The 14,798-nt window shown below is 42.6% G+C and overlaps 1 protein-coding gene across 3 annotated transcripts in view; it reads right to left on the bottom strand.

The window, feature by feature from the left end:
• SLC4A8 (solute carrier family 4 member 8) overlaps window positions 1-14,798 on the bottom strand; it is a 68,829-nt gene that overhangs the window by 5,546 nt on the left and 48,485 nt on the right. For all 3 annotated transcript variants that reach the window (XM_031462537.2, XM_064490987.1, XM_010974272.3), the window contains 7 exons: window positions 12,618-12,779; window positions 11,473-11,724; window positions 8,637-8,705; window positions 7,175-7,348; window positions 4,859-4,996; window positions 3,099-3,190; window positions 994-1,089 (listed from right to left, as the gene is read on the bottom strand). In XM_031462537.2, the coding sequence (XP_031318397.1) occupies window positions 994-1,089; window positions 3,099-3,190; window positions 4,859-4,996; window positions 7,175-7,348; window positions 8,637-8,705; window positions 11,473-11,724; window positions 12,618-12,779 (983 nt within the window). The remainder of the gene's footprint in view (window positions 1-993; window positions 1,090-3,098; window positions 3,191-4,858; window positions 4,997-7,174; window positions 7,349-8,636; window positions 8,706-11,472; window positions 11,725-12,617; window positions 12,780-14,798) is intronic.

Genomic DNA, 14,798 nt, shown 5'->3' with positions numbered 1-14,798 from the left:
ACAGCTGCCTGGATTTTCCTCTGAAGGCAACAAGATTCTATATTTCACTCACACTCAGCACAGATTTATTTTAACCCATTCGATGAAGAAATAACCCACCACTACTACCCACTGGTGGCTGTGACTTTTTGAAACACATCAGCTTCTCCTCAGAGCAGCCTTATGAGTGAGGTGGTTAGTAATTATTACTCCCATTTCACAGCTGAATAAACTGAGTGCCAGAAACAGTGGTCTGCCAGGTTACACATGGAATTAATAACTAGGCCAGGTCTCCCAACCTAGCCTACTGCTCTTTTATTTTAAACTAGAAAAGTTGCTTTTAATAAGACCTAAGATTTTGCCTTCAGTTATCTGATGACTTTGTGTTTGGACCAAAATTTTCATGTAATTTGGGTGCATAGCCTACCTCAGTGCAGGCAAAAATGTCTCAAGTATTTCCATTTTCTTCATTAACCAGATTAAAATTGATCTATGTGACTGACAAATGATATTCAAAATTTAATTTCCAAAATAAGAAAACAGTTACAATTTAATATTTCAAAATCTTTACTTGATAACAATTCCCATTATGGAACAAGTTAAAGAGGTTAAAGTCTGTATCAGTATTATTAATAACATCTGAATATTCTAAGGATTTTCCAGTTTGTGTGGTTGCAGCAACCAGAGAGATGCTCTACAGATTTTGAAATGGGAACTAGAGAGAGGATTACAGGAACAAAATAGATAAAGCAAATTTACATCCCTAAATAATTCCATCCTGACTTTGGGCCTGTGTAAATGTGCAGCTCAAAACACTGTATCTGCTCAAATAGTTAGAAAACATTTTTACTTTTCTGAGGCTTAGAGCTATTCTTGTGGGGTTAGCAGCAGTCCTAAATGTGGTATTTAATAAACATATTCAATTTTACAACTAAAATATCTTTTACTTTCAACATGATTGCTATTTTTAAAAGCTATAAATAAATAAATACCAGCAATTATAATTCTCTTTACCTCTTTTCCTTTGTGTTTCCCGAATTCATACTGAGAGCTTTCCAGACCGTGGTTTTAGGCATTTCATCAGATATATTAATCTCAGAGGGGTCACATCTGAAATCAAGGCTTAGGACAGTAAATGTCAGACAAACAAATATGATACACATCTCAGTCTATAATGAGAACCACCCACCAGAAGGGAAAAGACGAGGTCTGAGGGAGCTTGTCTCTCAGCTCTCAGGAGCACCAGGAACCAGATGGTTGGGATGCTGAGAGGTAAGAGGGTCCGCGAGGTAGTGCCGAAGCCCAGGCTGGGGTGTGGGTAGCAGCCAACCCAGACCCATGACTCTGTTCTCCTTTGAAGGGCCCCTGTGAGGATGCTGGTAGTAGCGCTATGATGCCAGCAGTGGAGCATCAGGAGCTACAACTTACGGAGCACTCGCTGTGCGCCAGGCACAGTGCTAAGCCCTCTTTGTTCATTTTCTCAATTAGGTGACCAAATCTTTTCCACTTGTAGTTTACAGAGGACTGTTACAATATATTATCTTAATATCACAGCACCAGAGATTATTAACATCCTTATTTTGAAGGTATAGAAACCAAAGCTTGTAGGGTTAAGAGCTCGTCCAAGGTCAAACGTCAGTAAGTGGAGAATCGAGACCTTGAATCTGATCCTTGGTCTCCTCGAGCCCAAGTACTCTGGAGTTTCCGACATGCCAGACTGTTTTCCTTTTACAAGGCCAAGAGAGGAGGCGGCATCTGCTAGAGAAGGAACATTGCCCCTGCTTTGCCGCCAGAGAAGGCAAAGCTTATGGCTCCTTCCATAACAACATGTGGAAAGTTTATTAAGGACTAAAGATTCCATTTCTTTGGGGTCAGTTTCAAAAAAGTTAAACTCATAGTAACAGAAAGTAGAATGTGGCTGGGGGGAAAGCAGAGATATTGATCAAAGGGTACAAGCTTTCAGTTATAAGTTTTGAAGACTTAATGTACAGCATGGTGACTATAGTTAATAGTAATGTATTGTACACTTGAAATCTGTTAAGAAAGTGATCTCAAGTATTCTCACTATACATAAAAAAGAATGGTAAGTATAGCAGGTGATGGATATGTTATTAGTTTAACTGTAATAATTACTTACATATATAATGTTGCACACTTTAAATATGTAATATTTTAGCTGTCATAAACAAACAAATACCAAAGAAAAGACTTTCCTCATCTCCCCCTCAGGATAAACCACAATCAATTCAATAATTCAGCAGTAAATTACCCAGGATCAAGGTGACCCAGATCCCCTCTCTCTTCCTCTTTTGACCCCTCCCCACCTCTGGGCTTCTTTCAGCTTACGTGTTCCTCTTCCAAAGTGGAAACAAAAGGCCGGAATGAGACCACAAGTGGACCAATTTAGCTTCCTGTGATTTGGGGTGAGCAACAGGTTTAACTGACCAAAGGGCTAAGATCACTGGCAGAAGTAAGGAATCTGGGGAAAACCAGTTCAGTTCCCCCTTGGCTCCTGGGACTGTAGGCGCCTTGAGCCAAGCTGGAAGGGGCTGTCTCTGCCCAGCATGGAAGGCTGACATAAGCATGGTAATTTCATGCCCACCAGGCTGAGAAACAAGGACTATATCATCCTGTTCATCTTGGAAGGTGGCAGAGAAAGGCAGAGGGAGCACTGGTTTGAGAAATATAAAGACTAGGGTTTGAACCTTAAACTTTCTACTCAGAAACACTGAGACCTTGGGCAAATTACCTAAAACCCTCCGAGCCCCAGTTTCCTCACTGTACAGGAGTGGATTATAAGACTTCTATCACAGAGTTGTTGTGCAGGTTAAATGAGAGCACGCGGTAAACCCTGTAGCACGGAGACAGCGCTGGGTACACGGGCTCCCTTGCCTCCGTCCTCCCTGACTCCCAGCACCTGGGACAGTGCCTGGCGCACAGCAGGCCCTCAGCAAACCAGGAAAGGAAGAGGTGTTTCCACAGGCTGGAATCGGGAGGCTGAATGTTCAGCTCTTTGCACCAGCAGCTGCGTTTGTACCACCACCCCCTGCACCGCATGAAGCCAGAGCGCTAACAGAATAACCAAAACAGTCAACATCTTAGTGTTTCGGGAGTTTTACCTGAAACTGTTGTTCTTTCCAGGACTACTTAGTAACTTCCTGCTCTCTAAGGGGAACTTGTCTCCCCCAATTTCTAACATTTTCTCAGCCTCCTGGAAGAAAAGGAGACATTATTTTATCTTGAACCAAGTGAAACCAATAGTCTACACCAGCCCATTTTTCAATCACCATAATTTCTACCTGATTTTCTCTCACGTTTATTATGAGAGTGTAATTATTTTCTTTTATAGATTTGACTCAGCAAACACAAAAAAGAGACAATCCAATATCTGTACCTATGGGATAATATTTTTTAAAAAGAATCCAAATCTGAATAAACTAGATACAACTACCGATTTACTGGAAATATAGAGGACAGAAGAACATTTTCAATGATACAAAGGGACATATTTAGTAAAATCTAAATAGCAGGAAACCCTCTAAGTCAAAGACCCAGTTACTCCAACAAAAAGAAAAAAAGACAGAAGGGGAACCCCTAAATAGATTTGAGAAGCATATTGACCAATTGCAATATATGGAACTTATTTAGATCCTGATTCAAACAGATGGTTAAAAATAATAAAAAGGCAATTGGGGAAGTGTGAATACTGACTGTTCCTTCTACCTTTGCATATGTTTGAAATGTTCCATAATAAATTACACACACACGCTGGAATATTATTTAGCCATAAAAAAGAAGAAAATCTTGACATTTGCAACAACACGAATGAAACCTGAGGGCGTTATGCTAAGTGAAAAAAGTCAGATGGAGAAAGACAAACACTGTATAATCTCACTTACATATGGAATCTAAAACAACTGAACTCATAGTCACAGAGAACAGGGTGGTGGTTGCCAGGGGTAGGGGGTGTGCATGGGTGAAGGTGGTCAACAAGATGAATGAGTACTGGGGATGGAAGGCACAGCATGGTGACCACGGTTAACAATACTGTACTGGATATTTGAAAGTCACTAAGAGATTAGATATTTAAAGTTCCAACCACATATACACACAAATGTGACTACGTGTGAGGTGACAGATGTGTTAACTAACCCTACTGTGGTAATCATTTCACAGTATATACATGTATCAAATCATTGTGTGGTACACCTTAAACTTACACAATGTATGTCAATTATGTCTCAATAAAGCTAGAAAAAATACAAGATTTTTAAAGCTCAAGATTTTAGGGAAAAAACCCTTTAAAATGAATTTCAAAGGACACTGTTTCAGGCACTAACTGTATCTGGAAACACTTTCAGGCTCACTCATTTCTCAATCTGGTATTTTCATTTTGCCACACACCCATTCTTTGCATGTAGGGCCACTGACTGAGGGTCCATTGTGTGAATGGCAGACCACAAGTGCTGAGGGAAATGGGGCAGGACAGAAAGGCCAGCACACGTTCTCTGTGGGAATCACAGCACCATCCGCAGTTAGGTACCTAACAAATACTCTCAGAAAACAATAGGGTTTGTATACTTGTCAAATCAGGCCTTCAGGGAGAACATGAACTATTAGATCTGATAATAAGAGCAGATTCTATGTTCATATTTGAAGTGTGAACCTGATGAGTAGAGTGCAGACAGAGGGAAAAACAACTGGTTATCAAGTCTGAAAATGAAGGACAGACATGGGCTGAGAGTATCTTTGGAGTAATCCTCCCAGCTCCTAAATATAACCCTTGGGACTCCAGACATGCTGACTTTTCATGTGGCCTTTCCTATGTTCTGTAATTTGAGGCTGCCCCAGAGTGTACAGTTGGTGCAAGAACTATGACCTCTTCCTCCTTGGCCTTCTTTTTGGCATCGTCCAACTTCTTCTTTTTGCTTTCAGGCATGAGATCATCTAACCAGCTCAGCTCTCGCTTAGAGAAACAGAGATCCATGACTTTCCTGACAAAGACCAAGGCCAAAACCTAAAGAAAAACAAAGAAAGTCAATTAAAGGGGCTCATTTCCTTCCTGGTGTTAAAGCAAAGTCTTATTTTTGCAGCAGAATAGGAAGGACATTTCAAGCAAAATCAAACTCATAATAATCATAATAGTTGCCTTTTATTGAGGCTCTCTTTGTACCAGATACTAAGTGTCTTATAGACAATATTTTATTTAACTATCATCATAACAATCCTACAACTTATTAATTCCCTAACTGAACTAATATAATTCCCTCACTGAAAAGAGAAATCCTCTGGACCTTGAGTGGTTTTTGTCTCTGCCCTCTGGCCTGGCTTGACACTCATTTTATATATGAGGCAACAGTCCCAGGGAGAGAAAGTGACTTGCCTGAAACCTGACAGTTAATTTCCTCAACAGAAATGACCAGGAATCTCACCTGCTCCACTTTTTCCCCTTAAGGGCCATTTCACCCAAAGGAGAACCAATAGTAACCCGGAACGACCTGCCTGGATTGACTAGTGTTACAGCTAAATCTGACTGGACAAGGAATGAGGTAAATCAGACAATAAATTCCACCACATTTCTCCTTAATTTCAATGACCACTTTCCCAATAAATCCAAAATTGATAATGTCCCTTCTAGGAGTTGCCAGGAATTTGCTATTTCTTTAACCAAACACTCAGCCCCTGAACATAACATCCAAATGCAGAACCCTAAGTGTATTCTGACAAAATCGAGAAACTCATCAGGAAGGTATAGATCTAGGAGATTAGGGGAAAAGAACCCCCTAGTTCCCTCACCCTTGAGTAAGAGAGTTCAAAAGTATCTAAACATCACCCTCGTGGCCTTTTTCCTCTTGAGGCCCACCCTTTGGCTAACTTCCAAACAGCCCACTGAATTTTCAGCATCCTCATGACACAGAGTGAGCCAGAGAGAGGAAGGCATCAAGAGAAGATGAAACAGAGATGTGGTCAGGTGGCAAGAATTTCACCATCATCCTCATTTTTGGAAACAGCTTGTCACCTGTGGCACCACCCCGTTCAGCTTTCCCAATCTCCTTTCCAAAGCCCTTGCTTTAGTTAAAGAGGTAATGATGGTTCCAGTTGCTCATCAGTGCTAGACCAACCTCTTCATCTCTCCCAGTGGCCAAAAACAGTGCATTTCCACCACTGTAGACACTTTTGATTGCAATAAATTCTAAATTGGAACCATATTGCTTTGAGGTAATATGCAAATTATCACAAACATGATGAATCCTCACCATGCCAGAGTCATGAAAGAAAGAGAAAGAGAGAAAGAAATACAGACAGGCAGGCAGACTGGTAGCCTTAAAAATAAACATGGCACTACATTCACTATCTTGTAATAACCTAGAATGAAAAAGAATATGAAAAAGAGCATATATATATGTATATATTATACATATATAATTGAAACACTATGCTGTACACCAGAAACTAACACAACATTGTTATCAACTAAACATCAAATAAATAAATAAACAGGGTAAACTACTACACACATGCATCCACACTTCAAGGTCCCCAAAATAATGCTGCTCCTCCAAAGACCAACCGAAAAAGAAAAACTCATCATCAATGAAAGACTAATATCCAGAAATATAAAGAAAACTCCTAAAATTCAACACAAACCACTTTATTTTAAAATTGAAAAAGGACTCGAATAGACATTTCTTGAAAGAAGATTTACAAATAGCCAAAAAGCACATGAAAAGATGCTCAACTTCATTAGGGAAATCAAAACCAAATTAAAACCACAATGAGATACCAACTCACACTCATTAGGATGGCTGTTATCCAAAACAACCCACCATGCTCCAGCATGGATTAACCTTGAAGACATTATGCTAAGTGAAGTAAGTCAGTCCCCAAAGGACAAATACTGGGATTCCACTCCCATAAGTCCACAGAGGAGTCAAATTCATAGAGACAGAAATTAGAATGGTAGTTGCCAGGGGCTGAGGGGAGGGGAAAATGGGGAAGTACTGTTTCATGGACACAGAATTCCAGTTTTGCAAGATGAAGAAAGCTCTGGAGATGGATGGTGGTAATGGTTGTAACAACAACATGAATGTACTTAATGCCACTGAATCGTACACTTAAAAACAGTGATGGTAAGTTTTATGCTATATATATTTTATCCCTATTTTAAAAACTACTGATACCTTTTTAAACTCACCATCATTGGGAAGACGATGGCGGCTGGAGATGCCTTGATGACCCAGAGCAGCACAAGGCAGGTGAGCTGGATGAGGGTGAAGAGATGCACTTTGCGCAGCGGCACGTGCCGAAGGTAGATGAAATCCGGCTGGTGCTTTGCAGGCATCCCAAACAGCTTCAGGCGATCAAAGAACTGAAGGGAGGGAATTGCCATTTATTTTCAGGGGGCTTCTCTGGGTCAGAAGCCTTGTTAGGCTCATTCACGTCTCTTACATCACCTGCTGCTCTGAAAGGTGGGGGATACTATTTCCACTGGACAGAAGTGGAAACTGAGTCACAGAACAAGGAATGTGGCCTGGATTGGTAAGTGACAGAGTCAAAATTTGAATCCATCTTTTCTAATCCTAGGCTCAGATTTCTTTCTCCTATCCCACACTGGAGCTCCTGAGAGAGACCTTTCTCAGGCAGTGTTGAAAACAGAATAAGCCAATAGCATCTTTCTGCTTAAAAGATCAAATCTCTTATTTGTTCTTAGAGGAGTTTGGAGCCTTTCATTATTGTAAAAAGATAAATGAAACCTCATAACATCCTGGATATAGAAAATATGACTTTCCTTTTATATTATAAAAAGGAAAATAGAGACCCAGAGAGATTAAATAAACTGCCCAAAGTCACATTAGAATTCAGTGTACAAAAATGACTACTAGATATTCCATAAAAACAAAAAGTAACCAGCCACCAGTAGAAGCAGCAGCTAAGTGATCATATCGGGGTACCCAAGTTACCAGTGACAAGCTCCTGATTTTCTCTGTTCAAAGGCCTCAGGGAGGGGAGGGTATACCCCAGTGGTAGAGTGTGTGCTTAGCATGCACGAGGTCCTGGGTTCAATGGCCAGTACCTCCATTAAAATAAATGAATAAGCCTAATTACCACCCCCACCAAATAAATAAATATTTTTTTTAAAAAAAAGGCCTCAGAGGAATGAGTTGACAGATGGGAAAAGGGAAGTATGACAAGACGTAACATCTGCTCACCTGGAGCAGCTCCCACTACTCCCCACTCTCTTCACCAGTGAACTCCCAGTTAACCGCCCCCGCTTCAGCACTTTGGCCTGACACTGAAACTAGTGCCATCAGGTGTGTGGAAGCCAGCTTGGTTCTTGACCAACCTTTCGGATCTAAGTTTATCAGCACCTGATGAAGCATCTAGTGTTTAATACATGCCTGATGTCTGTTGAGTAATTAATGAATAACTGGAACCATGACATTAAGCCAGGCCACCCTGGAAGTCTCCGTATCTTCATGCCAAAATGACTGTATTCTGCCCAATGTCCAGAGCAATGTCTAAAATAGCTTAACCAGCAAGACTAGGAAGTGGTTTCTCAATGGCTGGTTGGTACTTCCCTCGGGAAGCTGTCCCTCCCAGGCCAGGACAAATGAGCTCATGGTGAGGAGACACTGCCTGGCTGAACCATGCAATACCTGAATCCCCTGCAGTGAAGAAACTCCCATGTAGAGGAAAACGCCATAGAGCACTGGCATCGGGATAAACTGGAGACAAAGGGGCAGAAAGACCAGGGATTAAATGTGGTATCACAGCACACTCAAGATGATATAAACTCTCAAGTATCTAGGAAGGAAGCAAAATCACAAATTCACTGCATAAACATTGCATTAGTTTCTGCTGCTTTTATATGATTTAGAAGTAGAAGCAAAAACAGAAGCTGACAATGATAAAAATCATTTTGTTCTGAAATGAAATGATTACACATAAGTGTAATCCAGTCCTGGTTAAATCACAGGCTTCACATCTTATCCCCATCTGGCTCTTCCTCCTCTATGGAAATGGGCAGACGCACGTGCGCATCTGCGCATACGCGCGCGTGCGCGCGCGCACACACACACACACACACACACACCTTTTTACAGAACTGATACCTTTTAAATCTTTTGTAATTGCATAATCATCTCCTCAGGGAGTTGGTATATTTTAACATGGACTAAAAATGTTTTCTTTTTTACTAAAAAGAGACCTGAGGGCAGGAGTAGGGAGATGCCTTATCAAAGAGGGAATGATTTGGGGAGAAATACCATTATTATATTGCATGTGAATACACACGCTTATCCCATTACATCAATTTAGATCATCTTCAGAGCAGCTCCACGAGGTGGAGAAATGAGGTGTATGGAATCAGGGCAAGGATAGTCTCGTTGCAAAGACTAAACTCAACTTGCATTTATTCCAGGGCTAAAGAAAATTCCCAAATGTAATTTTTCTTTAAGCTAGAAAATCACCATTGGATTTTACATTGTTCCAGCTCGAGAGTGAGCAGACATCTCAATTTGGTGCTAACCTTGTTTGAAGAATTATTGAATGGTTTCCTAAAAGAATCCTCTTGTGACAGTGAAAGGAAGGCCAGGAGATGGCCACCACCATGCCTTTGTGATGACATTCCTGGAGGAGCAGCGCCATTTGGGCTTCTCCAGATAGCACCTAGACCAGAGGTGGGAGTTGGGGTAGGGCTGGGGATGGAGAAGGGAAGGAGGGGTGGCAAGATTGTGTGGAAAGTAAGGGGCCAGGAAGATGATTCAGAATCCTTTCCAATCTCTCTCAATTCTTACCCTTAAAGTGCATTTGCAGTGCAGGCTGAGGTGACTGAAGATTCACCGAAAAGAGGGGAAGGAGGCAAGGGAGATGGTAAGTGCTCCAGAATGGCTGGGGCTTGGTGACAGAGCTTTCCTTTTTATTTCATTTTTCCCAGATGCAGGCCTTACACCTACAAAATGTTTTTTCTCATGTTCAAGGTAGCTTCCATCTTTCCAAAAATCCTCTTTTAACCCCACATCAGCCACTGTTCATTTTCCTGTTCCACTTTACAGAAAAGCCTCTTGAAAGACTTGTCTGCCCACACTCCCTTTACTTCCTCACCACCTGTTTACCCTGCCATCCCCTGTAATCCGGCTTCTGCTCTATCTTTCCACTGACTCTGCTCTTGTCAAGTCACATTAGGCCACCATGTTGCCAAACCTGATGGCCTTGGTTTAGTCTTCGTCTTTCCTGATGGTTTCTAACCAACCCCTCCTCCTTGAAACGCTCCCCTGGCTTGGCCTCCCTGACAGCGTACACTTCTGGCTCCGCCTCCCTCTCTTGCTGCTCCTTCTGACTCTCGCTGCTCTCTCCTCCTCTAACTCCTTCATCCTGGGTCTCCTTCGACTCTGCTGTCCTCTGTGGTCCTACTTCTCTCTTACACCTGCCCTACTCCCTGAGTGATCTCAGCTGCTCCCCTGGCTTTCAGTACCACCTCTGTGCTCTTGACTCCCACATTTCTGTTTTCAGTTCAGAACCCTCCTCCAGCCTCTTCACTCAGATGCCTCTCGGACACATCACCCCAAGTCTGACCACAGCCCACCCCTCACAAAATCACTTCCTCCTTTGTGCAGCCTTCTCCATCTTAAACACCGTCACTCACCACACAGACGGTCAGGTCAGAAACCCAGCCGGCATTTTGATCTTTCCATTTTCTTCACCCCATTCCCTACCCAGTCAACCAGTAAGACCTCTGGACCTCCTCTAAGATATACAGAAGCCAGGCCTCTTATGCATCCCTACTACCAACTTCCTCATCCAAGCTGCCATCACTGCTCACCTGTAAGAGACTCATTGGTCTTTCTGCCTCTATTTTTCCTCAACCCTAAACACTTATTCTCTAGACATGAGCCAGAGAGATCTTTTCAAAATACTAAATGAATCACGTCCCTCTCTAGTTAAAACCCTTCAAAGGTCACCTTTGCCAGTGTCCACAAGGTCCTGCATGACCGGCCTCTGCTCACTCTTCAGTCTCATCTCACTGCGCTCTTGCCTTAACACCCTTGAGCCACATGGCCCTGACGTCTCCTAGAACACATGTCACTGTTTCCCACCTCGGGGCCTGTCTAGACTGCTTTTCTCCCTTGCCCCCATGCTGTCTCCCACTATCCATGGCACGGCTGGCTCCAACTCATCTTAAGGACCATCTCCTTAGAGAGGCCTTTTCTGACCATACCAACTAAAACACACCCCCTTAATTCTCTATAGTACCAGAGAGAGCACTATAGATTTCCTTCTATCATGAATCATATTCTGTAATCACTATGTCTATTTTCTTAACTCACTTTCTTAACTACATCTAATCTGTCTTATCCCACTAGAATAAACTTTTTCAAGGCAGGTATTCGTAAGTGTATCTGTTTGTCATACCACTGTATTCCCAGCACCTAACAGGATTCCTGGCACAAATCAGGCACTCAGTATTTACCTAATGAATGAATGAATGGTTACCTTTAATATAGCCGTCATGAAGACTGAGCAGCCCATCAGTACAAAGATCATAAGGCCTGTCACTCTCTGTTCTCGGATACCCAAGAATTTAGGCTGTTCTCCAGGTGCAGAGCACTCAGATTCCAGTTTGAGGCTGTTCACGTGTGTGATGGACAGGACAGTTGCAGCCACAAACCAGGGCAGGCCCATGACGGAGCAAACACCCAGCATGATGGCCACCATCAGCAGGTCCAGGTGGTAGCCACATCCTTTCTGTGGGGAAACAGAGTCTCTGTTTCAGTGGGCTGGCTGTAGTGGAACACAGGACAGTGAGCCAAGAGTCTCACGCCCAAAGCAGGAAGGAGTGTATGGATAAGGAGGAAGGCGTCCAGGGATTCCAGAAGAGCCTTCCAGCCCCTCCTGGTTTGGAGGGAACAGAGAAGAAAGAGAGAAACCTCAGCCTGTTCTACACATGCCAATATCCCTTTTTTATTCAGGTGCCCCCAGATCTCACCCTGAGTCTCACATATTTAAAGATTCATCCTTTCTTGGCAGAGTAACCAAACCACATCTTGACCATTCTGGATGGTAGACCCTACAGGAGTTGGAGATAAATAGCTTCCTACAAACACCCCCAATTCCTTGCAAATTCCACAATTTGGATGCTGCCTACCCTAAGGAAGGAAGGAATAGAGATGAGGCACGAAGCTTCTCACTAACAAATGTACTGGAACCAACCCTACCTTCTAGGATCCTTGCGCTCAAGGTTCAGTCTGGAAACCTCAGTAACGGACATCAAGGGGAGAAGACCTGTCTCTAGAAAACAGTGGCCCAGGCCCTGACCTGAACCTCAGGAAGGTAAGCATGACCCAGAGCATGTGGCTCTATAGGGACCACCAGGAGCTCTGCCCAGCAACGTCCCCCACGGAACTGGGAGGGGAGTAATGGAGTCTAAGCTTTTTCACATCATACTGTCGTGTTCTACCCTAGTTTCATCTCCAAACCAATCTTTGTCATTAATGGAGGAATTAGAAATGTCTAGAAACCCTGAATGAGCTCCTTCCATGATTACTTTTATCCAGGTTCTACAGTTCCTGGTCTAAAGGGGCTTATCCTAAAATTTAAAAAAATGAAATTAGTCCTTCTAGGTTAGAGCTTCTTGTTACCTTGAGCTTGTGCTCCTTCCTGTTAATGATGACAGCTGTGATCTGCTGGTCCATGAATATTAAGATAGTGCAGAGGAGAGCTGGGATAATTGCAGCTATCACAGTCCACCAGGGATTGGGGCCAATGGGGCTAATAATCCACCCTCGATCATCCCTCGTTGGCTAAAGGGAAAAAACAAGGCTTTATTTTTGTATTTGAAGTTAACTATAGTCATTAGGGTAAAACAGATCAAACTGAATCATGATAACCACATTTCTTTTTATTCTTGAATGAGAATTCTTTTTTTTTTAAAGCATGAAATACAGCAATTTCTTACAAAATCCATGACCTTGTTCTAAATCCCCTTTGAGAGAGTCAGTCCTCAATTATCAAATTCTTATGGAATATTCCTTAATCCTTCTCTTCCTTCCCCTACTCTCCAAACCTTATCTCAACATTTGCCCAAATGGAATATAATTAACAACAAAATCTGTTGTCAAAAAAGAATTTAATGGCTTCCAAAGACAAATGTAAATAACTCTGATTATGCTCCTCACTGCTCCCCTCCAGAAGCCATATAATGTATGTCTACAGCAAAGAAGAGCCAGTTACATGGACTCTCAGGAAATTGGTCCAAGGACCTCCTCCCATCAGCAGTGAAACAGGGGTCCAGGCACTAGAGACTTGAGAGAGGAGCCCAAGACTGCTGAACTTGGGGGCTAGTGTGATCCAGGACCCTCTCAAATGCTCCTGTAAGACCACTGTTCATAAACCTTATTTGGGTGTTTGTAACATACCTAACTCTAGGAGATCTCAAAAAATCCCCAAGGTACTCTGGGGAAGAAAATTGCAGTTTGTTTGGCAGGTAGTGATGGAGGATAAAAGGCCAGGGATAAAAATTGGCCCAAAATTTACCAAAACTCAATGAACAAAGCAAAGACTGTTACATCCAAAGTATTTGGTTCCATTGGTTGTGACCCTAGGAGTCAAAGACTCTTCAGTAACGTCACCAAGTCCCAAAGTATAAATGGGTTAAGTACTCAAAGTTTACAAAATCTATGTTACCTTCATAACAATAACAATAAGTGGTAGTTAAATTGTTAGGTCAACACAAAAACTTACTAAACCCTGACCGACATTAACCCACTAGTAATAGTACTAGCCTTCAGACTGGGTCTTGGTCACTGGGGGCCACGTGGTGTAGCACAGAAGAGAAAAAAGAAGAAAATTTCTTCTCTGCTTCCTGAAAGCGAGGCCTGCCCATGAGCAACATTTTCTTTGACATTCTCCCATTTCCTTTCTCATCTCTCCCACCTCCCAGAGGCCTTCTTCCCAGATGTCCCAGAAATTCAGTGCCTTCTGACTATCTTAAGCCTACCCATCAGGGAACCTTTCCAAGGACTGCTTAATGCTCCCAGATTACTTATTTTTACACAAAATCCATTTCTCCTGCAGGGTTGACCTCAAGCAGGTAAAAAGAAAAAGCTGATTGCATTCCTTCACACAAAGGTGAGAATGATATATTCTTGGAGGTATTATATTTTCAAAGAGGGTGTTTTTAAATCCATAAATTTCTGACTGGTGGCATTTCAGTGAGTTTAACAAAATAAAATTAAAAACTTTCAAGCAATATGGAAGAAGATATTTTTAACCAGGCCTACTTCAAGGAGAGAGAGGGAGAGAGGGAAGACGAAGGCCGATGGTGCAGGGTATTTACGAGTGAACGGCCGACGTTCCCATCTTCCTTCTCCGCCCCGGCCTCCCCCATCCTCTCCTTTCCTGACTCTCCTCCGGTCACTGAGAACGCCCAGGTTTGCTCTCCTCTGCGCCCTGTAGGGATCTATGGAACTGAGCTCAGCTTGTCTGTCTCCTCAGTTTACTCAGTTAGTGCCCCCAAACTGAAATAGAGTTGGAGCCCATGCTTTGGTCATTTCACTTTTTGTGTAGGCTTTTGGATAAATATTACAGATAATAGAGAGCTATACAAACAATGAATTAGGGTTGAAAAGATGTCACAGCTACTCTGGCAGAGGGACCCTAGGCTGTGGATGAGGCTCCTTGGTCAACTCACTTCCCCACAGGACAAGATCCTTGAGGGGCGGAGCAAGAGCCTCTTCATCCTTCCTGACACCCTCACACAGCTGATGCTTCACGAAAGTGCTGTCAATCAAACCTGTTCCAGGGACCCACATTTCCATAGT

This window comes from Camelus dromedarius, chromosome 11, assembly GCF_036321535.1.
Source record: "Camelus dromedarius isolate mCamDro1 chromosome 11, mCamDro1.pat, whole genome shotgun sequence".
NCBI lineage: Eukaryota > Metazoa > Chordata > Mammalia > Artiodactyla > Camelidae > Camelus > Camelus dromedarius.
Note: the sequence above shows the minus strand (reverse complement) of the source record. Positions and strands in the feature narration are given on the sequence as shown.